The sequence below is a fragment of the Equus przewalskii genome, chromosome 28 (genome assembly GCF_037783145.1).
Source record: "Equus przewalskii isolate Varuska chromosome 28, EquPr2, whole genome shotgun sequence".
NCBI classification, from domain to species: domain Eukaryota; kingdom Metazoa; phylum Chordata; class Mammalia; order Perissodactyla; family Equidae; genus Equus; species Equus przewalskii.
The window spans coordinates 2,661,425-2,689,103 of record NC_091858.1 but is presented as its reverse complement, the minus strand read 5'-3'; the positions used below and the strand labels follow the sequence as shown (position 1 = coordinate 2,689,103).

Below are 27,679 nucleotides of genomic sequence, written 5' to 3'. Positions count from 1 at the left end.
GGGCTCTGCTGTTGTCAGCTTGTTTCATCCCAGGCTCCTGCGCACCCTAGTGCAGACGTCCGCCGCAGTGTGGACCGCACCACACTCTTACTGAAAGTTTTGACAGTAACTATGACGCCGGGGTTGCCTCGTATCACGTATAAAATACGTCATGTACTCAGTAACTATTATTGTGCAGATACGATACGTGCATGAGAGCAGTCTTCAGTATCCTGTCCCCAGCCTCACCATCTTATATACTCCACCATCTGAAGTTCTGACGTCAAAATCGGACTCCTCTTTTCCCCCTTCTAGGGAGAGGAGTGCCGAGAAGCGTACCGGGTGGGAAAACAGACATAATGTCTTAGGCTAAGAATCTCGGTCTTCCCAGAGGAACCCCACGGGGTGTGGTCCTGAGGCGTCCCTCTGCCCCCTGCCAAGTCCGAGTTCCGGCCGGGTTCCTTCCTCACTCTGCCCCACCCTCCAGGTTTGCTTTTCTTGTTCGCTAGGGGAGCGCCGCCCCGGCCCCGCCCAGCCCCGCCCGGCCCCGCCCCGCGTGACGTCACCAGCGCGCCGCGCGCCGCGCCTCCTGTCAGAGGCAGCCATTGTTCCGCGCGTCGCGCCGGCTTTGCCGGGTGGGTGGGTGCTACGCCCTCTTCGGGTCCCGGCCCCACCTTAGAGCTGGGAGAGGGGGCCAGTCCCTGGCCCTGAGCCCTCTGCGGCCCTCAGGCGCAGGCCACCATGAGCAAACGGAAGGCGCCACAGGAGACTCTCAACGAGGGAATCACCGACATGCTCACAGGTCAGCCCCGGGCCGGGCGCCGCCGGCTTCCTTCTCCTTTCCTCCTACCCCATCGCCTTCCCTTCCTTCTCGCGGCCCGACCGCCCAGGGGATGGGCTCGGCCCCTCGCAGCGGGGAGTCTTCCGTGCGGATCTTCCTTCGGCGCCAGTGGCTGATTGTCAGTCCTGCTGGTCACTCGGGTCACCGCCTGGCCTGGCCCGTGTAGAAGCCGGGGGTCACTGTCCGCTGAGAGGCTGTTTCGTCCGCTTTCCGGGAAACTCAGTTCTCATTTGTTTGCTCGTGGTTCTTGTTCACCTGAGCCTCTTGTTACCTTTTCAGAACTCGCAAACTTTGAGAAGAACGTGAACCAGGCAATCCACAAGTACAATGCTTACAGGTGGGACGGTGCAGCATGCTCTGGTAGCATGCGTTCTGGGACGTGTGGCAGTTAACAGGGCTGAGGGTCCAGTGGATATTTGGACCATCTGCAAGAGGAGGAAAAACCAGGAACTGAGGGTATTGACTCTAGTGGTACCTTTCTGCGGCATTTCTGGGAGAATTTGGGCAGAGCTGTGTAGGATCAATCCTGAGCAGTTCCCAATTCTGATTGAAAATAGGCTGATATGTATTTTCCTCTCATCAGACGTGAATTACTGAAAATGCAGTACGATTTTAAGCCATAATGAAAGACAGTGGATGAAGTCCGTGCTGTCAAATAGATGTGATTCAAGAAATGAGGGCTTTCCAGCTGGTTGGTCTGTGGCTGATCCTGTCACGTTTTTGGATCGGGTTCTTGTTCATCTCACCAGGAGCCTTATCCTAGCCATTGTTGCCATATTCCCCTGCTTCTGCTCCTTAGCCTATAAACACACCCAAGTCCTGCAGTTCTTAAAAGCAAAGTAAAGCAATCTTCTTGACTTTCCTCCACCCTCCAGCTAGCACCTTATGTCTTTCCTCCACTTTACAGTTATCCTTCTTGAATAATCTGTGTTTCTTGCCTGGATTTCTTCATCCCAAGTCATTCCTTGTCTCATTGCAGTATAGTTGCCAACCTGCCATTCTTCTGAAAATGCTCTCACCTGCATCCCATCTTACTGGACTCTCAGTGGCATTCACCACCACCTCATTCCATTTGGGTCTTACTGTTGACTTCCGGGATGCACAACCTCCAATTCTTTCACCTCTTCTAAATTATCTTTTTGTGTTGGTGGTTCCCAGAGGTTTGCCCATAGCCCTCTTTTCTCACTTTCGTGCTTTCCCTGGCAATCTTACCATTCTTGGCTTTGGATACCAGTTATGTCAGTCACTCCAAATCTCTATCTCATTGGACTTTTCTCTAGATTTCTTCACATTTAGGCCTGTATTACCTTTATCTCTACTCTTTCAAAACTCCCTCCTTCCCTTCCCACTCAACATAATTCAAAACTGATTACACTCTCTCCTTTCCTTACCTCCTTTGACTTCCTGTGTAAAATAATTGTACTATCATCCACACATTTGAGGGTCTAGAAATCAGAGAGTGATTCAACCTTATATTGTATTTGAGTCACAGCAGGCTTCAGAGAGGAGATGTTTAGTTTTGAAGGAGCCCACCAGGCAATTAGTGAGAAGAAGAACAATCTAGAGAAAGGAAGCAAAATGTGCCAAGGCACTGATACATGAAGGGACATAACATTTTCTAGGAAGTCAGTAATTCAGTTTGGTTATGGGATAGGGTCTAGAAAAGCAGGTGTTGCCCTGCCGCCCCTGAATGCTCCTCCCACCCCAGTATACATCTCTCTTGATTGTGGCCAAAGGATTCTTTTGAAAATAGTTACCTGATATTGTCATTCTTCAATATCAGCTAATTAAATATTTCCTCTTTATCTTGATAAAGCCCAGCTTCATTGTGGCATACAAAAGGGCTTTCATGGTCTAATTCTTCCCTTTCAGGCTTTGTCCCATAGTACCAATTATCTGGAACTACTTGCCTTTAATGAAACAATTCCCTCTACAAACTGCCCTCAACCTACCTTTCCAGACTCATCATCAGTAATATCCTAATAGAGAAGTTGAAATCCAAATCTAAAGGTTTATTTGTGCTAGAATAGAATGAAAAACCAAGGCTCCAAAGACTATCCAGTATTTATGCTTTAGACTTAGATGTACTGTTACTTTTTATCACCATCAATGCTAAACTACATTTAACATTGAAATTATAGACAGGATACCGTCAGTGAGCTCCTAAGGTGTACCCAATCTGCCACCAGATTACTGAGCTGGATGTGTGGAGATGGACGAGAATCACAGGTCACTGCTTTATGCGGAACTGAAATGAGAGCAATGGAAAGAAAGGAGAACTGAGAGAACCACTTCTAAAAAGAAGACCGCCCCTCAACCCCAGAACATAGGGGAATGCAGGGAAACCACGGATTTAAAAATAGCCATCCCTAAGCCAGTTTGGCATCTAGTAGTTCAAATGCTACTAGGTGACACATTTTTATGAAAGAGAATTATGAACAGCTTCTAAAAACTGTTAAAAAAAAAAAAAAGGCCCAATGATGTTTTCCACTTAATCCCAAAAAGGAAAGGCTACTAGTTTCCTGAATTTCCCTAGTTTTACGTATATAGTGAAAATCACATTATCTGCAAGTGTAAGGATTTCAAGGTACTTCTAAAAGTTAGAAATGAGGGTGGTCTGTCAGCTTATTTGAATTTTTAAGTTTTACATGGGTGTGGAAAATTAGTTGTCTTGGTGAAAGTTTAAGCTGCATATTTGCTTGTATGTGTATTCCAGTTTAAGAAAAATTAAGACCTCACTGGATTTCTCATTGATTTTCCCTTTTTTTGTTCCTTTAGAAAAGCAGCATCTGTGATAGCAAAATACCCACACAAAATAAAGAGTGGAGCGGAAGCTAAGAAATTGGTAAGTTTAGTGAGCAGGTTGATTGAAGAATCCACACATTTTTATTTATCTATTTATTAAGATTTTATTTTTCCTTTTTCTCCCAAAGCCCCCCGGTACATAGTTGTGTATTTTTAGTTGTGGGTCCTTCTAGTTGTGGCATGTGGGATGCCACCTCAGCATGGCTCGACGAGCGGTGCCATGTCTGTGCCCAGGATCCGAACCGGGGAAACGCTGGGCTACCAAAGCGGAGCATGCAAACTTAACCATTGGCCGTGGGCCGGCCCCAAGAATCCACACATTTGTTGGGTTCCCATGAAACTAAATTTGCTTCTCTGAAGCTGCCTTGACCCACACAGGATTTCCCTGCTCCTGATTTCTTGAAATAATATTAAGGCTGTTTCAAGCATACTTTTTCAAGCTCAAAATGTTTTTATTGGGGGAGGGGGTAGATTAAAATTTTTTTAAATATACGCAATTACAGTTTTCTTCCTCTACGTTGCTGTATATATATGTACTCACCCTCACAGTGAATTTCAGCTTGAGTGTTAGTCCTCAAGAAGGGTATGGTGACAGAGTTGTACTAGCATGTCTGACCCCCACCTGTTTTTTTCCTGATGGCCAGGTACAGAAACTTATGTGAGTTAGTAAGAGTTAGTATTCCCAAAGAGATATCTACTAATAAGTGCATGAGTAAGCTCCTTTGTATATTATGGCATTTAGCCCTGTTCTCTGTAATTTCTCTGAAGTCCTGTGTGCTAGTAGTGTCACAGTTTGTAGAGGGTCACATCTCTTGGTAATTTGTATTAGCATTGCTAAGAATATCCTAGGAAAATCTACCTATTGATATTCAGATTGTTCTAAATCTCACTAACAATTCTAAGTTCCTCAAAATTAAGGACCATGTCTTTTTCATCTTTTGTTAAAGATCTCAAACTAACGCGGATTTTGATTAGTCCAGGTCCTGATAGTTATCACCTTCTTCTGTTCTTTACCCATTTGTGCTTCATAAAAGCCCTCTAGAATTTAGGTATTAATATTTGATTGTGCTTAATTTTCTTGTGAGAACCTTCAGAGTATGAACCATAACTGTCCTTATATTTTCACTTTCCAGAGTCATAACATTACCATAAATCTTGTACATCTTATGACTGAGTGACAAATTATCCATATTAATCATGTGCCACATCTTCACTTGAATTTATTACTCACTACAAGTTATGCTCTGCTGTGTATATAGGTTTTAAATCCTTTGTGCAATAAACAGTTCTCAACATCAGTATATCCTCCCCCAATAGACTAGCCAAGCAAGTTATAAATACACTAGACTTCAATTCTGAGTTTCTATCTTGGTGAACTGACCCAGTGTTAACCTCTGGAGCCACTTCTGCATCCATTCTGTTCCCCTTTTATGCCCGTTGAATTTCCTTTTTTATGTTCATTGTAAATAACCTGCTCATTTATTAGAGGCAAACTTCTGACAAACTCTAATGCACTTCATCCTGAATCTGAGCTTATGGTATTTCCCTAGAAAGAACACAGATGTATCCAAAATTCCTTATAAGACAGGACTTAATATGAAAATATCTTATTATTCCTTTTCACTATTATTTTAAGAATTACAGACCTACTCTCTGGTGATGAGTGCTTCTCAATAATTCTAGAAATCTGAAATTTCCAGAATGTTTAGCCTTTTATTCCTTAATGTTAGGTGTAGAAAATAGCCTGGGCCTACACTGCTTTAGGTCAGTGTGTATCTTCTGACAGAGGAAATGAGAAACCTAAGCAGGTCCCCTTTTCTAATCTATTCTGCTTTCTAAATCTTTTGTTCATTTCTATCTGGTAATTGCTACTTTCAAAACTTGAATATGCATGCAGTAGTTTTGGGAACTTATTAAACATTAAATAAATCAAGAATATAGAAGGGTGAACTTGGGGCTAAGAGACAGTAGGAAATAACTGGCACACATGTTGTTATGCATGTTGAACATTTAACTAAAAAGGGCCAATAAACATTAAAAAAAAGTTCTACTTCACTAGTAATCAGAGTTGCAGATTAAAATAAGATGCTGTATAGTGCCTATTGAATTATGAAATATAATGTGCACTGTGGATAAAGATGTGGAAAAAGACACTTCTGTACTGCTGATCAAAGTGTTGGTTGTTTACAGCCTTTCTGAAGGATAGCGTGGCAGAATGTTGACAAGATGTATATATCCTTTGTTCCAGCAATTCCACGTTGAGGCGTTTATCCTAAGGAAACCAGTAGAGATATGTGTATACAAGGATACATTCTTTTTGAGCACCTCTATGCCAGGTATTCACCAGATGCTAGGGATAAAGTAGAGAAAAGACAGGATCTCTGCTCTCTTAGAGCTTGTATTCTAGAGCAGTGCCATCCAGTACGGTAAACGTGAGCCACATTTTGCTGTTGAGCTCTTGAAATGTGGCTAGTGTGACTGAGGGATTTTTAATTTTAACTAATGTAAACTTAAATGGTAACATGTGGCTGTTGGCTACCATATTAGACTGTGCAGTTTTAGAGCAGTGTTCTCAAAGTGTGCTACCTAGACCAGCAGCAGCAGCGTCACCTGGAAACTTGTTAGACGTGCAACCTATTGAATCAGAAACTCTGGGGTGGGACTTTAACACATCCCACAGGCAATGCTGATATCTGCAAAGCTTGAGAACATCTGTTCTAGAGAAAGTTCATCATAGCATTGTTATAATGTCAAAAATTGGCAGCCATCTAAATGTTCTCCTATAGGATATTTAAGTAAATTATGATACATTCATACAACGATATACTATGCAGCCATTAAAGATATTGTAGTTGTATTTACTGTTATGGAAATTTGTTTGAGACATATTTTTAAGTTAAAAAACACTTTGCAATGCAGTACAATTCTGGTTTTGTAAGAAAAAAGTGTGTGTGTGTGTATATATACATACATATATATGTGTATATATATGTATATATATATACACATATTGTTGACCTTAAGCAAACAGACAGCCAGTTATTTTTCCAGCACAAATGAGTTTATTCAGGATCAGCAGAGAATTGCAATTCAGGGTCTGCAACCATGGTGAGCCAGGGGCAAGTCCCTGAGCATCAAGGGAAGAGAAACTCTTTTATAGAGGGGAGGAGGAAGTTGGAAGGCTATTGTAAACAGTTTGAGTTGTAGTAGCTTTTCATTGGTTGAGTTGTGACAGTCTCTCATTGGCTGAGCTTGCTGGTTAGAAGAGGAAGTCTTTTTATTTTTCCTTTTGAGCTCTGCTATCAATGTAGGGCATGAGAGCTCCCCCTTTTGGCCTTTCAACTCCAGTTTAATGAGGTTTCTATTTATTAATTTCCATATTTCCCCTTTTCATAGAGATCTTTCTCTGAAATCATCACTCATCAAGCTAGGTTTTCCCTATTTCAGCAGCCTTTTGTCCCTTAATGCCAGGAAGGACCTTTCCTGAGTATGGTGGCCCATGTCAGAGGGAAACTGCACAGATTGGAAACCTATTGAGGTCACCTTCAGGTAACAAGGAGGGGTAGAAGGGGGAGCTCTCAGGCATTTCTCTTTTCTAAAGTCCATGTGTTACCGTCGTAGGCGTGGGAGATCATTTGAAGCCTTAAGTCATCGTCAAAGGTTTGGCAGACAAACTTCCAGCAGGCCTGGTCTGGACGTCTTGGGAAAGCTGTCTGACAGACGTCATCTGCTTCAATTCCAGGAAATCTTTGCTTTTAAGTCACCAGATGATGTGCAGGTCAAGTCAGGGCTTGGTGCCTTCTTTAGGTGTGTCACATGAATCCAAGAGTCTAGGCCCTGGAGTTTGGCAGCACAAGGGTTAGTAACAGCACCTGACAGGCGCCTTTCCAGCGAGGTTGAAGAGAGTCCTTCTGGAGGTGTCTTTTCCAATAGACAGAATCTCCAGTTTGCAAGGTGTGATGCTTAAGGTCTTCGTCTCGCTGGAGTGCGCTGTGAAAGACTGCTCCACCAGAGCACGGTTACTTTTAATAGAAGCCGTTAGGCCTTTGCCGTACTGGAGTGTAGCTCCTTCATCAGCCTGTGGGTCAAAAGAGGCAGGAGCCAAGCGCATTGGGCGTCCTGTGATTATCTCTAAGGGCGAGAGTTTGTGAGTTCCAGAGGGGGTGGATCTGAGATTTAGAAGGACCAACGGCAATGCTTTTGGCCAAGGCATCTGGAGGGTCTCTACAAATTATGCCAGTTGAGTCTTAATGATGCCGTTGGTGCATTTAACTAAACCAGAGGATTGAAGGTGGTAAGTTCAGTGAAAGTGAAAGTGTTGTGAAACCGGCCAAACAGTGCAGACTTGTTGAAGTCCCTCACTGGTAAAATGGGTTCCACGATCACTGTGAAGCCTGAGAGGAGGTCCCCGGGTGGGATAATCCTTTCCAGAAAGACTTCAGCTGCCGAAGAGGCGGTGCCTGTCTGCAAGGGAAGCCTTCAGTCCAGCGAGAAAACATGCAGACCAGGACTAAAGCATATTTATCTCCATGAGAGGGGGGAAGCTGTATGAAATCCATTTGCCAAACCTTGAATGGTCCATTAGGCAGTTTAAAATATCTGGGAGCCGTTATGAACAGGCTTCTCTGGATTGTATTTTGGACAAGTCGGGTAGGCATTTTTTGCGGCCTTGTTCATATTTCCCCACCAATACTGATTCATGAGTGCTGTCATTTTTTCAGTAGACCAATGGTTTTGTCTGTACAGTGGTTAGGAGCGGGAATTGTAGAGTCTCTGCTAGGACTGGGTTGTTGGAGAGCTTTGTCTTTTAATCAAACCAATAACTTGAATTTCCAATCTTGTTTTCCCTTTCTGAACCCAATTGCTGGGCTTCTCTAGCCAGTTTTTCTAACTTATCATTTGGGGAAATATCCCTTTGGCTGCTGTTGGTTCCTTTACTGCGTTTCTTGTGGAAATGTCAGCAAGGTGATTTCCTTTAGCTTCCAGAGAGTCAAGTTTAGAATGCCCCAGAATCTTATTAATAGCTAAAGCGGGAGGTAAAAGTATAGCATCTAATAATTCCAGAACACAGGGGCCATTTTTTGTTTTATTTCCGCTGGAAACAAGGAAGCCACGTTGCTTCCAGAACGTTCCAAAATCATGAGCTAATCTGAAGTCGTGTCTAATCTCAGTATAAATGTTGGCAGTGTTGCCTTTGGCTAAAGTACAAGCCTGTGTCAGAGCGTAGAATTCAGCCTGTTGGGCTGAACTAGCCATAGGTAAAGCTGCTGCCTCAGTAATATCAAAAGGAGTGGCCGTAGCATACCCAGCACAGTGTTTGCCATGGTCACCCTTTAAAGGAGAACCGTCAGTGAACCATGAGAAGTCGGCATTGCCCAGAGGGGTCTCCTGCAGATCGTCAGGAGGGGTCAGGAGGGGATCCGTCAGCGTTAAGCAGTCGTGAGGGACTTCATTGGCAACAAAGGGGAGAAGCGTAGCAGGATTAAGGTCATTACAGCTTGAAAGAGTTACGTGAGGAGCAGTTAACAAAAGGATATCGTAGGAGGTGAGGTGGCTGACAAGTATGTTGAGTGTGATGAGAATTCAGTAGGGCTTCTACTGCATGAGAAGTACTACAATAATGGTTAAAGGGCATCCCACAACAATTTCTTGGCCTTAACCAAAAGGGCGGTGGCAGCAATGACTCTGAGGCAAAGTGGGTATCCCTGTGCCACAGGGGCCAGTTGCTGGCTAGAATGCCCTGTGAGTTGATAGTAGTCCCTGTGTTTTGGGTGCATACCCCAAAGGCATTCCCTTCCTGTTGATATACAAATAGGGAAAAGGGAATCTGATAATTGAATGTCCAAGGGCGGGTGGGTTCATCAAACTTCAAGGCCTTAAAGGCTGTGTTGTCCAGTTCCCATAAAATTGGATTGAGGTGGTGGTTCTTTGAATTGGCCATAAAAGAGAAAATTGGAATCCAAATAGCCCGAGAAAACCACACAGCAGATGCTTAGTTTTGCGTTTTGGGAAACTCAGGGCACCGTGAAGCCTATCTGGATCTAGCTGTAGCCCTCGTTCTGATATCAGATGCCCTAAGTATTGAACTTGGATTTGGGCAAACCGCAGTTTCTCCTTGGTGACCTTATGTGCCTTTAAGGCTAAAAGCTTTAGCAAGTGGATGCTGTCTTCTGTCAGGAGACTTGGGAGGGAGAGCAAAGAAGCAAATCATCCACATACTGCAACACAGTGGAGTCCTTAGGAAACTTTATATCATCCAGATCAGCCTTCAGGATTTTCTGAGAAACAAGGGCCCTCAGTAAAAATGTAAAGCATTACTGTCCAGATGAATTGTTTTCCTTCCAAAGTGAAGGCAAAAGGGTATTGGCTAGCTTCATCAACTGGCATACTAAAGGATGCACTGCATAAATCACTTACCGTAAAGAATTTGCTTCCAGTGGGAATAGATGTTAGTAGCATGTGAGGGTTGGGAACAATAGGGTGTCAAGGGATAACAGTGTTGTTTATTGCTTGGAGATCCTGGACACACCTTTACCTTTGGCCCTTGGTTTTTCCTCACAGATAAAATGGGAGTATTGTAGGAACTAGTACAAGGGATAGAGAGGCCTTGAGCCTTGTAATCCTCTATTATGGGCTTTATTCTTTGAAGGGCTTCTTTACTTATAGGGTATTGATTAATTCTGGGGAAAGGTTTTTGAGAAATCTGTTTGAATCTTGATGGCAGGTGCACTGTGAATTTTGTCAATATCACTTGGAGATTTGGCCCCTTAGGAGGATGGTAGCTGATACAATAGGGACAAGTGATCCATGTTTATAGAACTCTAGTACCATCAGAGACAGAGCAAATGAAAGATGTCAGTGTTGTTTAATTCACCTGATTGGCTGTTTTGATAATGACTATCAAATTCCAGAATTATTTTCTCCTTTCAGGAGAAATTCCAGCATGATATTTTTCCAAGAAGTCTTGGCCTAAAAGATGGATTGGGTGGAGGAACTAAGGAGAAAAGGGTGTGTTTCTCTCAAAGGGCCTAAACAAAAGGGAATAGGTTCAGAGAGGAACCGGTCTAGGTTTATTAGAAATCCCCACTTTTTGAACTGTTTTAGTCCTCCGAGGCGGGGCTGCTTTACAGTAGTGGAGTTGAGCGCCGAGAGTGTGGTTCTGTTGTCAGTTAACAGAGAGATTCATCTCCAGTCTGGAGAAACGTTTCTTAAAGCCACTTAAGAGGGAGGATTGGGAAGAGCCCCTGTAGTTCCTTGGAGCCCGTCATTGGGAATTTGGAGGACATTGGAAAGGCTGGTTAGAGGGCTGAAGGTGTGTGAAGCATTTACATTTATAACAATCTCTTTTCCAGTGTCCTGGCTCTTTGCAATAATAACAGAAACTAGGAGATTTTTGGTTTCATTAAAGGGCCTTCATTTGCTGGAGTTGAAGGTTAAGAATTTTAGCAGTCTCTCTTTTAGGTGCCTCATCTGGAGTGGGGGACAGTTGGTTTGCCAGATTAACCAAATCTGGATTGGACACAGGTTCCCATTCCATCCTGGTCCTTTTTACCAGAAGGGAAAGGTCCTGCTTCAGCCTATTAATCAACATAGAATTAGAAGCTACCTGGATGGAACCAACTTCTAAGGGAGACCGGAGTTTCCTTTAAAAACAATCTGAAGTTGATTGTAATAGTCATGAACAGGTTCATCAGGTTTTTGTGCACGAGCCTGAGTTGCGTTCCAATCAGCAGGCTTTGGGAAAGCCCTAGGAATGGCCCGAGGAAGTCGTCTAGCGATTGCCTGAGCCTGATCATACACTAAGTCAGCGAGTTGATCTCCTGGTTGTAATTCTAGAGACTTCTCAGGATTTTCCAGTTAGTGGTTTTCATCCAATGCTGGGCCTGGCCTTCGCTGACAAGCATATGAACTAGCTGATATAAGTGAGAGAAACTGGGTTGATAAGTTTGAATGACTCAGCAAATCGGTGAGGATCTTCAATTCCTTTGGAAAATCTTTAACTATGGCTTGCAGTTCAGCTGTAGTCCAGGGAGTATAAGAAATTAAGAGTTTAGCCTTTGGATGCTCAGAAAGCTTAATTTTAAAGGGACAGCTTCCGATAGGTTCCAAGGAAGAGGGAGTGAGGAGAGGTTCAGGGGAAAGGGGAAGTCTGGCCAGAGAGTTAGTGTGGGGGCCTGAGGGTATGGAGGAGGCGCAGGGGTGTGGAAGGGAGGGAGCAAGAGGATGCCAGAGGGGCGCCTGAGCGTGAGGAGTGGGCGAGAGGAATATGAGGCTTCGGAAGCCGTTTTATCTTTCTTTAATCGTTTGTTTACCTCCACTGATCTTGATTTCATTTTGCCAAGAGGCAATTTTAGGCTCCTGGTGACATTTGGAAGCCTCAAAATACCAATTGAAATAGGCATTCCATTCAGCTTTGGAAATTACAGAGCTGTGGTTATTCAGTTTGAGATTTTTGTGTGTATGTTTTTTTTCCTCCCCAAAGCCCCAGTACATAGTTGTGTGTCCTAATTGTAGGTCATTATAGTTTCTCTGTGTGGGATGCTGCCACAGCGTGGCTTGATGAGTGGTGTGTAGGTCCACACCTAGGATCCAAACCACTGAACCCTGGGCTGCCAAAGTGAGTGCACAAACTTGACCACTCTGCCACAGTGCTGGCCCCTCAGTTTGGTTTTAAGGAAAGTGAGTTTGGGGAGTTCAAAAGTTCCCGACGTTGGCCATTGGTATTCTAAATTACTTTTGGTTAAATCAGTCCATTTAGTTAGAAATGCGCATGAGGAATGACCAAAGTTTTTAAATACAAAATCATCGGGGCTTCCTGTGGGAAGTACCCTTAAAATATTTAGATAATTAGGATCTCATTTCTTAAAGGTTTTTCTCTAGAGCAGAGAAATAATTAACAAACAGCTCCGCAGCCCAAACGGCCTGCAGACTTAATACCAGCCACTTCCAACAGAACAATCTGATTTCAGTAAGGTGGACCAAAGGTTGAATCAGGCAGTTCCAAAGAACGGTCCACTTCCAAGTGAAATGAGACCAACGGTCGATCTGCACAGTTCCAAGGTGCAGTCTGCTCCCAGGAGTCAGGGCAAAAACTGGACTGATACAGTTCCGGTGAAACAGCCAAAAGTTGGATCAATGGCTAGCACAGCTTCAGAAGAAACAGTCTGGTTCCAAAAGGAATTGGGTGGAAAGCTAGCATAATTCCAAGTAACAGCCTGATTCAGAGTCAGGCTGAAGTGCGACCCTAGTACCCTAGTACCTGGCAGACAAACATGGCCTTAACCAGAAGAGGACGAAGCCTTAAAATAGATCTCGGAAAACAGAGTAAATGCCACATTGTACCTGGTAAAAGAAAGTATAAATACAATTTCACAGGGGAAAAAAAGATCTCAAATAAAGCCTAGAGAGCCTCAAACCCAAAGAGGGCAGAAGCTGGGATCCGGGAAAAAGTCTCACCGTCAAGTTCCTGGGTCTGCAAGAAAAGCAGCGTGCTCAGTGGGCCCTGTTGTGGGGCCACACCTGTTTGCTCACCAGCCTCGGAGTCCTTAGGAGCCTTCTTTGGATCCTTGCACAAGCTGCCAAAATGTTGACCTTAAACAAATAGACAGCCTGTTATTTCTCCAGCAACAAGGGGTTATTTGGGATTAGCAAAGAATTGCAATTTGGGGTCTGCAACCATGGTGAGAATGTGCAAGTCCCAGAGCAGCAAGAGAGGAGAAACTCTTTTATAGAGGGAAAGAGGAAGTTGGGGGGTGCTGTTGTAAACAAAGAGTTGGAGTTGCAGTGGCTTGACTGAGCTGTGACAGTCTCTCTTTGGCTGAGCTTCTTCGTGGTCAAGAAGAGGAAGTCTGTCTTCTTCCTGTTGGGCTCTGCTATTGATGGAGGGCATGAGAGCTTCCCCTTTGGCTTCCCAACTCCAATTTAATGAAGTTTCTGTTTATTAATTTTCACAATGTACATAATTCTGCTTTTATATAAACAGGAGTCAATATATAGCAGATGTTAAGTGATGAGGTTACAGGTTATTTTAATTGTCAGGGTGATGAAATTAACAAGTGATTTTAGTATTTTTCTTTATGCAACTGTATATTTTCTAAATTTTCTACAACAAAATTTAATTTTAAAAAAGCAAGAGTCATTTAGAATTGTTTTATTAGGGCTCCTCTTTTGTCAGTCACTTAAAATTTTGTCTTTGGAAGAATATAGTTTTACTGGAGCTCAATTTTCTGTTACCTTTATTTCAAAACTGGTCATGTGAAGATCATTTGTTTTTCATTTCCCACTTTTGACTTTATCTTTTAGTGATTTGGTAAATATTATATTTATATGACTTGTATATTTTTAATTTTCTATGTAGCCTGGAGTAGGAACAAAAATTGCTGAGAAGATTGATGAGTTTTTAGCGACTGGAAAATTGCGTAAACTGGAAAAGGTAAAATTTTAACTTATTTGTTTGCTTATTTGATTAATGTCTGCCTTGATGGCAACTATCTTGTGGCAGCATTGCAGGGTGACTGATGTCATGCACCCTAGTGAGACAGAAGGAAGAGAGAGTGGAGTTTATGGCTTTATATATTCTGGTTTTAAAAATGTGAATGTTGTTCCTATAAAATGTTTGCTTATTTTGTGTGGCTTTTAAGAGACTGTTAGCATATATGCTAGAACTTGCTCCTTATTTTCAGTACCATTCAGAAGGGAGATTATAAACTTTGACTAGAAGATTATCTTTTAGAATTTTAATGCTTAAGCTCTCCTAAGCATTTTTATGGTTTTATTTCACCCTGATGATAGTACGTGTCATTTTATGAATGAATTCTCATTTTATGAATAAGCCTTTTTAAAGTATTGGATAAATTCGGGATGAGACATCTTCACCTGCTGTTATTCACCTATAACCATGGAAGTGGTATTTGAATACTTCTGTGTGAGTTATCTAGGCAAATGTGGATGGCTCCTCGGGACTCTTAGCAGATTGGTGTTATTTCCAATAAGATCATTTGAGTCCTCAAAGCATTCCTAAATCATTGTTAGACCTTTTCTTTTCTTAAAGATTCGGCAGGATGATACGAGTTCATCCATCAATTTCCTGACTCGAGTTAGTGGCATTGGGTAAGAACTATTTTTTAAGCAGACACAGAAGTAAGGTTGGTTTTATTTTTTTATGTCAGCCAAACTAAAGTACTTTATGTTTCTCTTCAAAACTTTCCACCTTTCCACCTCTGTGCATTTGCCCATGGAGTTCACTCTTGCATATCTTATATGTCTGAGGCCAGTTCTTCAGATGCTGCCTCTACTTTAAAAGCCCCGTGCAAGGCAGACGTTATCTCCTTCATGACGCCGGTCTGATGCCCCAGCCAGAAATAATCTCTCCTTCCTCTAGCTCCACTAACACTTGTTCTGTGTGCATTTTATCAGTCTTTCCAGACTTTTTTGCCTCTCTGAGTATGATATTTATCTAAGCATTTAAGCTTCTTTCCACAGCACCTAGCATATGAATTTGGACCAGGCACTCAAATATTTTTTAATGAAGGAATCTTTATCTTAAGATTTGAGCTAGCATGAAAGGAGGCTTCTTTGACACTGGACGAAGTAAAGATTAACATTGAAATAATAAGGCTGTAATGCTTTAGTTAACTCTCATCTTTATAGAATGAGGCATTCTTTTAGAAATAGGATGATTGTTCCTTTAAATGGCAACATTTTGATGAAAGTTATTCTAAAATATATTAAATTCTTAAATCTGGTATACTGAAAATGAGCATGACTCCTTGGGTAACCAAGGCCATTATAAAATGTTAGCAGTTGTTTTAGAGAACTTGTGTTATCTTATCTTCTTTTTCCAGGCAAGGAAACTGAGTACATAAAGTGAGATCACTGTGGCAGAGCCAGAATTAGAACCCATACCACCTGACTCCCAGTTCAGCTCTATTTCTTCTATGCCACATTGCCTTCCTGATGTGAACCTCAGTTTCTGTACCATACAGTTTCTGTACAAAGGCTCTTGTCATTAAAATCTCAGTTTAGATGTCATCTCTGGGGCCTTCCCTCACCACCCAATCTAAACCAGCCACTCTGTCATATTACCCTATTTTAATTCATCTACCTGATATTTTTATTTGTTTATATATCTATTAATTGTCTCTCTCTACCCACTGGAATGTAAATAGGTAAGACCAGAGCTCTTATTTGCCTTAGTCTTGTTCTGTTTTCAGCACCTAGAAGAGTATCTGACACACAACAGGCCCTCAGTAAATCTCATTTGGTTGAATGAATAGTTTTCAGGTGCCTGTATGTCCGTTTTATGGATAAAGGACATGGGTATTATGACGCCTAGCTGCTTAGATGTCTTTTTCACGTCCAAGTTCATGGTTGTCTTCCTAGATTGAGGTGTCAAGAATTCTCCTCTTTGGATAAAATTGAACATTATCAAATGCAACATTTTTAACAAGTCCTGTTTAGCTTAATAGTAATAACTGTTTATGTTTGACAAGAGAAGATGTAACTGGTTATTTGTTACAAGGATCTTGAATTTCACTTGATATTGAGATAATGCTCTTCTTTCTTTGTAGTCCATCTGCTGCAAGGAAGTTTGTAGACGAAGGAATTAAAACATTAGAAGGTGAGTACGTACGACAAGTCACTAATTCCAGGTCAAATATGGTTCTGAAGGACCGTTAATGCTCTAACAAACTAGAACTTGAAAAACTCTTTCTCAATTAGTGGATACACACGATAAGATTTTCTTTTAACTCTAAGAGAATAGATAAAAAGTATAGTTTATGTTCTCACTTTGACATGTTTGGTTTATAATTCAGAAGAAAATCAAGAAGAGCAAGAGGTGACTTCTTGGCTTAAAGTCAGTGATTTCATTTCCAGATTTTTAGATGATTTAAATTGCCTTTGTTTCTGTAATAAAATTCTAGACAACAAAGTCTTACACATTCAGCCTAAAATGCGAGTTATATTTATTGAGAAAAATTCTGTAAGGGGCTTCCAGTGCTTATTGAAGGAATTTTTGCTTTCAGTGATAAAATAGAGCCTAAGTCAAGTAAGTATAAAACATTTTCTTTAAACCTAATATGCAAGCCTTTAAATCTAATTTATCTCTTCATGCTTTTCAAGGGTGTATACTATATGTATGGATTCTTTACAGTACATCTGTGGCATTTGGGGATTAATACTTGTGAATTCAACTAGTGGTAAGCAACCCAAATGGTCAGGAGGACAGGTTTGAGAGACTGACCTGGGTTTGAATCCCGTCTCCACCACTTTATTAGAATAAATGACTGTGGTGCTTCCGTTTCTCAGCTACAAAATGGTATCACAGTTTCTGCCTCATATGATTTAATGCAATAATGTATGTGAAGCACTTAGCAGAGTGCTTGGTACCTAATAAGTACTTAAAAATAGTAACTGACTCTTAAGAGGCATGCTGGATTAGTAATATTACTGAGTTAAGAATTTGTGTGAGTCTTATAGCTAGAGAATGAATTCTACTACATCTGCATCTCAGAGGATTTGTGCTTTACTGTTGTGGCATGTATAGTTTATCTGAGTGAAACATTGGTTAAAGATGTCAAGAATTTGTTTTTCCAAGGTCTTCAGTTCCATCCTTTGGGAGTGTCAAGGATCTACTGTAATGGTTTTTACATTATATTTGTAATATAACTATCAATATATCTATCTGTATAACAAACTCAGTATTTGTTTCATTTTCAGTCACATACTTTAGTGTTTTCTGTGTGCACACAACTATGAGAAATATTATGTGCTCCATGTATCATAAAGCAGCTTATTTTTCTCCACTTTGCATCTCCAGAGAGAATTTGTTTGTCAATATAAGGGTGACTGCAGGAATTGCATTTGAAGCATATTTATCTTCTGCTGTTTCTTTAACAAGGCTTACTCCTGTACTCGTGCCCAGTAAAGGAACACTCAAATGGAACTAAGTCACTTTTAGATTTAAGATAGGGTGTTATGATATGACAGTTTTTTAATTAAAAAATAAAGACAATACCTCTCCTTTCAACAGGATTTTTTTTAATTTCTTTTTTTTTCTAAAGGTTGTCACCTGAACTAACATCTGTTGCCAATCTCTTCTTCTTTTTTTTTCTTATTCTCCCCAAAGCCCCCCATTACATAGTTGTGTATTCTAGTTGTAGGTCCCTCTGGTTGTGCTATATGGGACACCACCTCACCGTGGCCTGATGAGTGGTGCCATGTCCACGCCTAGGATCTGAACTAGTGAAACCCTGGGCCGCCAAAGCGGAGCGCGTGAACTTAACCACTTGGCCACGGGGTGGCCCCTCAACAGGATTTTTAGTACAGGGCCTTCACAAATTGATACTCAAGAAATACTAATTGAATGAAGGAGTGAATGAACAAATGAACAGAATGAATGAACTTAGTTAATCATAATCAATTCAGAAGTTGTGGTTACTATTGCTGCTATTAACCATAAATTAAGCAATATAGGTTCTTTTTTTTTTAAGATTGGCCCTCACCTGACATTTGTTGCCAATCATTTTTTTTCTTCTTCTCTCCAAAGCGCCCCAGCAAAGAGCTGTATATTCTAGTTGTAGGTGCTTCTAGTTCTATCATGTGGAACACCACCTCATCATGGCTTGATGAGCAGTGCTAGGTCCCTGCCCAGGATCTGAACCAGCGGAACCCCAAGCTGCTGAAGCCAAACGCATGAATTTAACCACTTGGCCATGGGGCCGGCCCCCAATATAGGTTCTTATAAGGCTGCTTTTTGCAGCCTTGTGAAATTTGGTATGATCTTGGTATGTTTTATCTACTATTCCATGTAACTATAATTGAAATGTTGATTCAGTAAATAAAAATGATCATGAAATCTACTGTTAGGTTTTACTACATTGATTTGAAGAAGTCACTTTTATCTAGTGCTTAATGTCTGAAATTTTTTTCTGTTGTCTTTTCAAGGTCATTTCACTGTATTTTCCAGGTAGTTTGTTGTAAAAAGGATCTTTGAATTTAACGTTTTTTCCCCAATAATATTTAAATTATCACCTCAACTTTATTTATCTTCTATACAGATCTCAGAAAAAATGAAGACAAATTGAACCATCATCAACGAATTGGGCTGAAGTAAGCTAATTTTCCTTTGACATTTGAGATGTGAAAGTAAAATTTTTTATAGCTATTCTTCCATACACCATAATAATTCTTCCAACTTAGCTGAACACAGCCATTTTCCTATTCAGAAATGCTAATTTGTTGCGGACTCCTGTAGAGGATATGCCTATATTCATGGTTTGTTGTTGCTTTCTAGTTTGTTTGCTTGTTTTGAGTATTTTCTTCATTCTCTTGACTTTAGCAGGGAACTTCCTTTTAAAATGCATAGAGGTGAGTGCACCGGTTAGTCAGCAGCTGTTGATTGTGTGCTTACGTTGTAGAAAGCATTGCACTATGTCTGGGGTAAGGATATAAAGAGGTTCAATGTAGCTCTTAAGAAGTTTAGAGTCTACCTGAGAAGATAGGACATGAACATGAAACACTAAATTAAAAAAAAGAAAAGAAAAAACCCTAAACACCTAAATAACAATGTAGGAATAACTAGTAAGCATGTTGTATGTCAGCATCAGTAATTATTTTTTGTGCCAGATACAGTCTGGAAACCCCTTTCTAACTGATTATTTGCGGTAGGTGGTGCATAAGCTATGTGCATGCGTAAGCATGTATCCTCCAGTCTTAAACAGTCTTGTTGGTGACTCAGTCCTAATAACCTTCTGAGATTGCTTATTGGTGCCTTCCTTACCGTTAATATTTTTAAACTTATGCTGCCTTACCAAAACTTAGAGCCAGTAAGAGACAGGATAGTGTAGTTCTCACTTTTCTTGCATTTACATAGTAAATAGAGATCTTCTGAAAAACTTGGTTGTTGTGAGAATTGGTATTTTGAACAGATGCTTTATCATTCTTGGATGTTGTTTTTTCTTTTTCTTTTTTTTGCCCTGAGGTAACATCTGTTGCCAATCTTCTCTCTTTTTTTCCCCCTCCCCAAAGCCCCAAGACATAGTTGTATAGTCTGGGTCCTTCTAGTTTTTCTTCGTGAGCCACCACCCCAGCATGGTTACTGACAGGCAAGTGGTGTGGTTCTGTGCCCAGGAAGCGAACCTGGGCCACCAAAGTGGAGTGTGCCAAGCTTTAACCACTAGGCCGTCAGGGCTGGCTCCTTAGATCTTCCTTCATACTGAGACAATATTTTTATAATAGCCTTATTGACATATAATTCATTTACCATACAATTCACCCATTAAAGTGTACAATGTAATGGTTTTTAGTATATTCACAGAGTTGTACAACCATCATTACAGTCAATTTTAGAACATTTTTGTTATCCCAAAAAGAGCCCAAACCCATTAGCAATCGCTCCCCATTTCTCTCCAACCACCTCTCCCTCCCTCTAGCCCCTGGTAACCACTCATCTGCTTTCTGTCTCTATAGATTTGCCTGTTCTGGACGTTTCATATAAATGAAATCATACAATATGTGATCTTTTCTGACTGGCTTATTTTACTCAACATAATGTTGTCTGGGCTCATTCACAAAATAATAATTTTGCAGGATTCAATAGCAATAAAATGTAATCCCTTGACTTGCCAGTAGGGAGCAGTCTAGCTTGCAAACATACTAACAAATGTATTTATTTACTCTTGGAATGTGAATGTGAAGCTTATTTAAAATAAGTATAGATGGAGTATCTGGAATATCACAAAGGATGACACTAAAGAATTTTGATCTGAGTTAAGGAATAAACCTTTCCCCACTCCGTAATTTTACTGTTGTCTTCTTAATGAATTTTGGTCTTGGTTTTTGAATGATCTGCTGGTATAAGGACACTTGATATGGTAGGCAGTTTAAGTTTTAAAGAAGATTTAAATTTCACAAGAAACCTTCTGTCTACTTATTCTGTCTTTATAGATATTTTGAGGACTTTGAGAAAAGAATTCCTCGTGAAGAGATGTTACAAATGCAAGTAAGAGTGTGCTGAATTGTATCCTTTGATGAGAATTGAGAATATCACTTGGTGAAAAACCATTTTTAGAATACTGACTTAATTTTTCTTCTATTAGGATATTGTACTAAATGAAGTTAAAAAAGTGGATTCTGAATACATTGCTACAGTCTGTGGCAGTTTCAGAAGAGGTAACATACTTCCTAATCTTAGGTTATTCATGTCTTGATGTTAAAATTGCCTAACGTATATGAAAAACATGGATTAAAAAGGTGTAATTTGTGTTACTTAATAGATGTACTAAGACCCAGTAGGATTAGCTAAGTTTATTTGTTTATGGATGGGAATATGTATTAAAAATTTGATGAAATTCATCCAGATTTTATTATACGATGCTATTTTAATGACTAGTTTTAATACAATTTATAAAATAATTTTATGTATGTTAAAATCCTAGTAGTGGTTGTCTGGCTAGATGCTAGAGAAGCTGTGGTTAGTATTTTTTTTAATTTACTTTTTTCATTTCCTAAGTTTTTCATAATGGATCTAAGAATAAGGTCTCAGAAGCACCAGTTCAAAACCAATTCTCACAACAACGAGTTTCTTCAGAAGATCTTGATTTACTATGTGAATAAATATAAGCAAAGTGAGACCCACACAATCCTAGTCTCTTATCTGGCAAAATTTTAGAAGGGTAATATAAATTTAAAAATATTAACTTTAAAAATTGGAACAGAAGAACTTTCTTTAAAACTTTTGGGATAGATATCTGACAATATCTCTAGCCACCTCTGGAGTTTTGCTTAGGAAGCGGTGATGGGCTATCAGAAATTCTCTGGGTAGCTGCTCTAAGAATCTAGAGTTGGGGAGAGAAAAGGACTAAATTTGTAATTGCTGATAAGTAGAAAGAACACTGAATTGGGGCCAAAGGACTTAGGTTCTGAGGCTAAACCTGCTATCACTGTCTGATTTTAAGTAAGTCTGTCTCTCCACATCCTATTTTTCATATTTGCAAAATGAGAGGATAAAAGTTAACCAGTTGTTCAGGTCTGTCTATGCACCAGAAATACCTAGGAAATTTTTTAAAATATATGCATTGCTGCATCCTGTTACAAACCTACTAAATAAGGATATTTTTAGGTGGGGCCTTAGAATCCATATTTTCAAAACATAGACTTTGGTGCACAGCAAGCCAAATGCATGCTCAGTTGTATATCATAACCTTTTTGATTTATATATTTCTGTTTTATTTTTACTTTTGTTCAGAAGGTTATATGGTTACATGTTTTAATATAAATAAGGGATACACTAGGAAGTCTTTCTTCTACCCCGTCCCTGTTCACTCTTTTCCACTCCCTCCCACCACTGTCCCATTGATAACCACTTTCTTGTGTATTCTTTCAATGTTTCTGCATGTAAATATAAATAAATATAAATATGCATTCTTGATTTCCTCCACTCCCTCCCTTTCTTTTACAAAGGTAACATGGTATATACACAGTGCTGCACCTTACTTTTTTCACTTAAAAGTACATCCTGGAGATCTTTCCAGATCAGTATATAGAGAGCCTCTTGTTTCTTTTTTATAGCATAACATTCGGTTTGTGTGGATGTTCCATACTTTAGTTATCTGGTCTCTCTTAACGGACCCTTGAGTTGTCTCCCTTCTTTTGCTCAAGTAGTTTGTTTTTGTTTCGTAAATGGATGGGGTAATACATTTTTGGTAGTAAGTGAATGGTGAAAGATGTTCAGCTTTTAGTAGAAAGAAATGAGAAAAAAGAAGACAATAAAATTTTCTCTGTTGAAATAACTCCATGAATGTCCTGGGATCAGCAACTTCAGTCTAGTCATCTTTATGTTTAAGTGTCTCCTTAAAGATTATTGATGTGTAGGATAATGATCCAGAGACACTGCTAGATTTTCAGTGACCAAAAGTACGTTTTATATATATGTACTTATAAAACTGCAAAGAAGGGAGATAAACAGGATTATTTTCTGCCAGCTGTGTGCTAGCACTATTATAGATGTTTTGCGTATGTTCTTACTTAGTTGCACAGTGGCCTACACAGTAGTTTTTAGTAGTTTCTAGACAGGGAAACTGAGGCCTAGAGGAGTATGCAGTCCTCATCTGCAGTACTGGAAAAAGACGTTGAAAGTGGAAAAAGCCACATAAATGGAGACAAAATTTCATAGTACTACAGTGAACGAAAGGTTTAAACAGCTGTATACAACCTACCTGAAGTTAGGTTGTCGTAGAGTGGGGGTCAAAACGAAAGCCTAAGTCGTTATAAAGTGCTGTGTTCTTCTTATCCCTGGCACTGTGAGAGTCATTTTCACCAACGCTCGTGAAATGAGTTCAGGCCTAAGGAGTTGAAATGAGTTTTATGATTAACCTTTACAGAGTTAGAGCATATTGTTTAATTTGGGGGTTTTGGATATATAGTGTTCATAGATGTATTTTAAAGCTAATTTTACATGTTCTTTTTATTCATTATTGAGTAGTTACTTAGGTGCATTTTAATATGTTAAATTAACGAATTGTATGCAATGTATATCTAATGCCAGTTACTGTTGTTATCCCAGATTCTGCTGTTTACTTCAATATACCTGAATAGTTGGACAGAAAAGTGAAATGTTGTAACTAATTCTGAATCTGAAGCACAGTGAAATAGAAAGTTAGGCTCTAAGAAGTAAGGCTCTGTATGTGTGTCATCCCCTGGGCTCTCTCTTTGCCTAAGTGGTCAGTGTATGTGCGGAATTCCCTACACAGTCTTTCATCTCTCAGGTGCAGAGTCCAGTGGCGACATGGATGTTCTTCTGACCCATCCAAGCTTTACCTCTGAATCAACCAAACAGGTACCTCAGAGTTTATAATTAAATGTGATGAGTCTTACACAGCAGTGAGTATAATTTTCTAAATGATAGTTGGGTATTTTCAGAAGGAGTTTTTGTTTTAATCCTTCTGAAAAGTCAATTGAAGTGTTTTGTACTAATTGGATTCTGTGAAAGGCAAAGAAAGTTGTTAAAAGGGATACACGTTTTTCCACAAGGAATTGAGAGGACAATGTAACATTTGAAAGAGATGAGATTTAGTAAAATATTTCAGAATTACTTTATTGTCTATTGTAGATATTTTAGAACTACCCAGTGTAATGTTTAGGTTTTCATTAAAAGAATATTTTTTTTCTTTTTCTTTTTTTTGTGAGGAAGATTGGCCCTAAGCTAAGAACTGTTGCCAATCCTCCTCTTTTTGCTTGAGGAAGATGGTCCCTGAGCTAAAATCTGTGCACTCTTCCTCTACTTTGTATATGGGGCACCGCCATAGTATGGCTTGATGAGCAGTGTGTAGATCTGCGCCCGGGATCCAAACCTGCAAACCCTGGGCCGCCAAAGAGGAGCACTCGAACTTAACCACTACACCACTGGGCCAGCCCCTAAAGGAATATTTTTTTATTAAAAAATCTTGTGTTAAGAAACTTTACCTCTATTAGAAAAATCCATGCATGCAAAACATTTTTTGATTTTGGAATGTCTACTTTTTAAAGATGAAGCAGCTATCTTTTTAATTTAATGAAACAGATACATACAGATGTTTGGGAGTATCATGATATTGGTGAAAAACAGTTCCAAAAATATTTTTTATTTGATAAGATGAATTTTCTGTTAGAAGAAAAAAATACTCAGAACATAGGAAAACTAGGCATTTCTCCACAGATAATCAGAAAACTCGTGTCAAAAGTGTTTTCTTGCCGTAACCGAGTGACTGCTCTTTGCTTATTCCCCGATTGTGATTCTGCAGCCAAAGCTGTTGCATCGTGTTGTGGAGCAGCTACAGAAGGTCCATTTTATTACAGATACTCTGTCAAAAGGTGAAACAAAGTTCATGGTAAGTACTTGTTTAAATTTTCACATGTGAAAAAAGAGCCTTGGAGACGGTTCAGTAACCATCCTGATCGTGTGACCTCACTGTGGCTTAGTGTTACAGTCAATAAATAGGCTATCCAGGAGACCTTAGAAAAGGAGGGTTAGCAGGATGCTAGTCTCAGAATATTTTAGTAAGAATTTTCTTTTAAATTCCCCATTTATAAATAATATGTGCCGTTGGAATAGATAATTATGACTTTGACGCATAGTAAGTTTTTCCCGAAAATAGCAAATGTGCTCATATTCTCTGACTCAGAATTCTTTAGTAAGTGAGATTAGAATTGTCTAAAGAGGGGGCTAGCCCCGTGGCCAAGGGTTCAGTTCACACGCTCTGCTCCGGCAGCCCAGGGTTTCGCCAGAGCAGATCCTGGGCGCGGACTCCTTGGCTCATCAAGCTGCACTGAGGCGGCGTCCCACAGAGCTCAGCTAGGAGGACCTGCAACTAGAATATACAGCTGTGGACTGGGGGGCTTTGGGCGCGAGAAGAAGAAGAAGAAGAAAGATTGGCAACAGATGTTAGCTCAAGTGCCAATCTTAAAAAAAAAAACTGTCTCAAGAGTATTAATCTATTCCAAGACCAAAGAAAGAAAAGGAGTCAGGGTATGTGAGAGAACGCCCAGGGGAAGAAACACGTTGTGTGAAATGAGAAGTAGGGGAGTTAACGGGGGGACACTCGCAGAGATTTTCACGAGACCCATCCCGAGGAACTGCGAAAATCCTATAGTCTTCCTAGGGAGCAAGATTTGAAAACTCAAGACAAATGGCAGTGGATTAAAACAGATTAATAGGTGGCCCTGTAGAAAAACTGACAGGAAGGCAGTTAGAAATCTAGGACTAAGGTAATAAAGGCTTACCGGTATCCCATTGCTCACTTAAATACATCATTTGGATCCCCTTTTCTCCGTCCCTCCATTTCCCCCCAGTTATGTGACTGAAGGGAAAAAAACTGTGCTTTTGGATACTGGATGTGCTAAAATTAGCAAGAGTCTCCATGCATAGATTTGACAGTAGTTTTAGCCAGAAATAGAAGCTGGTTGAGATAGATAATTGAAATATCATGTCATTCAGAAAGTAGAATGGTGGTTCCTGGGCGGGGGGATTGAGGAGTTAGTGTTTAATGGGAATAGAATTTCGGTTTGGAAAGATGAAAAAGTTCTGGAGATGGATGGTGGTGATGGTTGCCCAACAGTGTGAATCTACTTAATGCCACAGAACTGCACACTTGAAATGGTTTAAATGGTAAATTTTATGTATATTTAATCATACATGCAAAAAAAAATCATGTCATTAAATTCACCATAGTGATTTTAATGGGCTATGAAAGTGTATTGCTTAAGTTGGTCACACTATCAATGTTTTCAAAAGAAATTTAGGAAAGGTAAAAATAAAAATTCTAGTTTAGAATTAAATCTAAAATCTGTCTTCCAGAATCTCTTAGATTTTGAGCTCTTACTCTATGCCGAAAAATATATACACACAGGAGATGTTATTAAAAATAGGGTTTGTGTATACTCCATGAACATCCTTGTAAAATTTAGATTGATGTTAATTCATTCAAAGTGAATGTGCATTAATCTTACATTTAAGAAACAGTCAGATGAAATGCTAAAGAGAATATGTGTTAGACAAGTTGGATTTTTTTTCATAGTAGCAAAGTGTTTTGGTATGTCTGGGCATATTCTGGGGACCCCTTCTGGCCTATCTCTCTTCCTCCAATAGTCATCTCTTTGAAAGGCACTGGGACTCCCTAATGGGAAATGAACCAGCTATTTTCAGAGTTAGCAACCAGGAAGGTGTTTATGCAATACAAAAGCAGAAGCATTCTTTTACAGTCTGAACAGTATTCTGCTGTGCTCAAGGAGATCCAGAGGAAAAACCAACAGATGCTGTAGTATCCCAGCTAACAAGAATACAAGGAAAAAATTACAAGCTGTGGCTGGGTGTAACCTGAAAGGAAAGGTGGGTGGCCAGGAGTATGTGAACATGAAGAGTTGCTGACAGTAGTGGAATTGCATTATCCTAGTGGCTGCTCAGTCAAAGAAGAGAAGACCTTTGTCTAGGAAGTGCAGGGACAGCCAGATCCCGGGGCCTGCTACAGAGCAGGCCAGTTTAGCCCTTCTGTGCATGTGACATACGAAAGACTAAGGGCGACCCCCCCATCCTCGCATACGGCTGGAGTTGTGGGAAACTCTGCTCTCTCTTGCCTTCCCATTCTCCCAGTCATACTCCTGGCAGCACATGTACAGGCACTGCCAGAAGGGGAATCTTCCAAATCCATTTCCAGAAGTAAACAGGTTAAAAAATAAGGCGGTGAGTTTTTTGTTTGTTTTTAAAGTGTAGAAGGCTTAGATGACAATAAGAGCAAGAAACTAAGTCTTTTATGTTGTGACACGGGAATCCATCTTAGTAGATGGTTTTTGTGTAAAGTTTGGATACTATACAGGTGGTTTATATATTCCCTGAGGCTTAAAAAATGCTATGTTTGAGCCTGCTGTTTTGACGGTTATAATTAGTATTTGTTAGGATGAGACGCACTCCAGGTCAAGTTTCAAATCAATTCATTAGAGAGGCAGTAAGAGGTGATTTGCATCCTGTTGCAAGGGGCAGGTGGGCATCGGTATGCTGCTGTAGAAGAATAGATTTGCATCCAGAAGATAGAAGGTTAGTACTTAGATCTCTAGCAAAGATTACTCTGTGCCATTAGGAGTTCGCTGTGACTAATGTCACTTTACTTCTAAAGGCTTAATTTTTTTAATCTATAAAATGATACATTTACCTCTGTCAAAGGACTATTAAGCAAATCAAATTACATAATATACCTGGAAACTTGGACGGGTTTGTACAAATGTCTTTTGAAGATAGTGAATCTTCAGAGAGTTGTAGAGAGTGCTGTATTAATATAATATATAATAATAATAGAAAAATAATATAATGTTTCTGTTTGGAAGTAGATCAGTAAAGGAAGGTGACCTGGTAAGGATCAAATTGGGGAACAAAAGAAGGGATAGACAGAGAGGAGGACGATATATATGAAAGAACAGAATGGGGAGACTGAGTGCCAATGGGATGAGGTGCTCAGTCATTTCAAGCGATATGTCTTCAGCATCTACTGCATTCCAGGCACCGTTCTAGGAGCTGGGGTGTATCAC

At 40.1% G+C, this 27,679-nt stretch overlaps 1 protein-coding gene across 1 annotated transcript in view; it reads left to right on the top strand.

Annotated features, from left to right (window-relative positions):
- The first annotated feature begins 488 nt into the window (after nucleotides 1-488).
- Nucleotides 489-27,679, top strand: part of POLB (DNA polymerase beta) — a 31,512-nt gene continuing 4,321 nt past the window's right edge. The window contains exons 1-11 of the mRNA XM_008506953.2: nucleotides 489-781; nucleotides 1,100-1,157; nucleotides 3,599-3,665; nucleotides 13,983-14,057; nucleotides 14,676-14,734; nucleotides 16,195-16,244; nucleotides 18,685-18,736; nucleotides 20,573-20,627; nucleotides 20,725-20,797; nucleotides 23,392-23,462; nucleotides 24,406-24,492. Coding sequence (XP_008505175.1) covers nucleotides 721-781; nucleotides 1,100-1,157; nucleotides 3,599-3,665; nucleotides 13,983-14,057; nucleotides 14,676-14,734; nucleotides 16,195-16,244; nucleotides 18,685-18,736; nucleotides 20,573-20,627; nucleotides 20,725-20,797; nucleotides 23,392-23,462; nucleotides 24,406-24,492 — 708 coding nt within the window. The 5' untranslated portion in view covers nucleotides 489-720. The remainder of the gene's footprint in view (nucleotides 782-1,099; nucleotides 1,158-3,598; nucleotides 3,666-13,982; nucleotides 14,058-14,675; nucleotides 14,735-16,194; nucleotides 16,245-18,684; nucleotides 18,737-20,572; nucleotides 20,628-20,724; nucleotides 20,798-23,391; nucleotides 23,463-24,405; nucleotides 24,493-27,679) is intronic.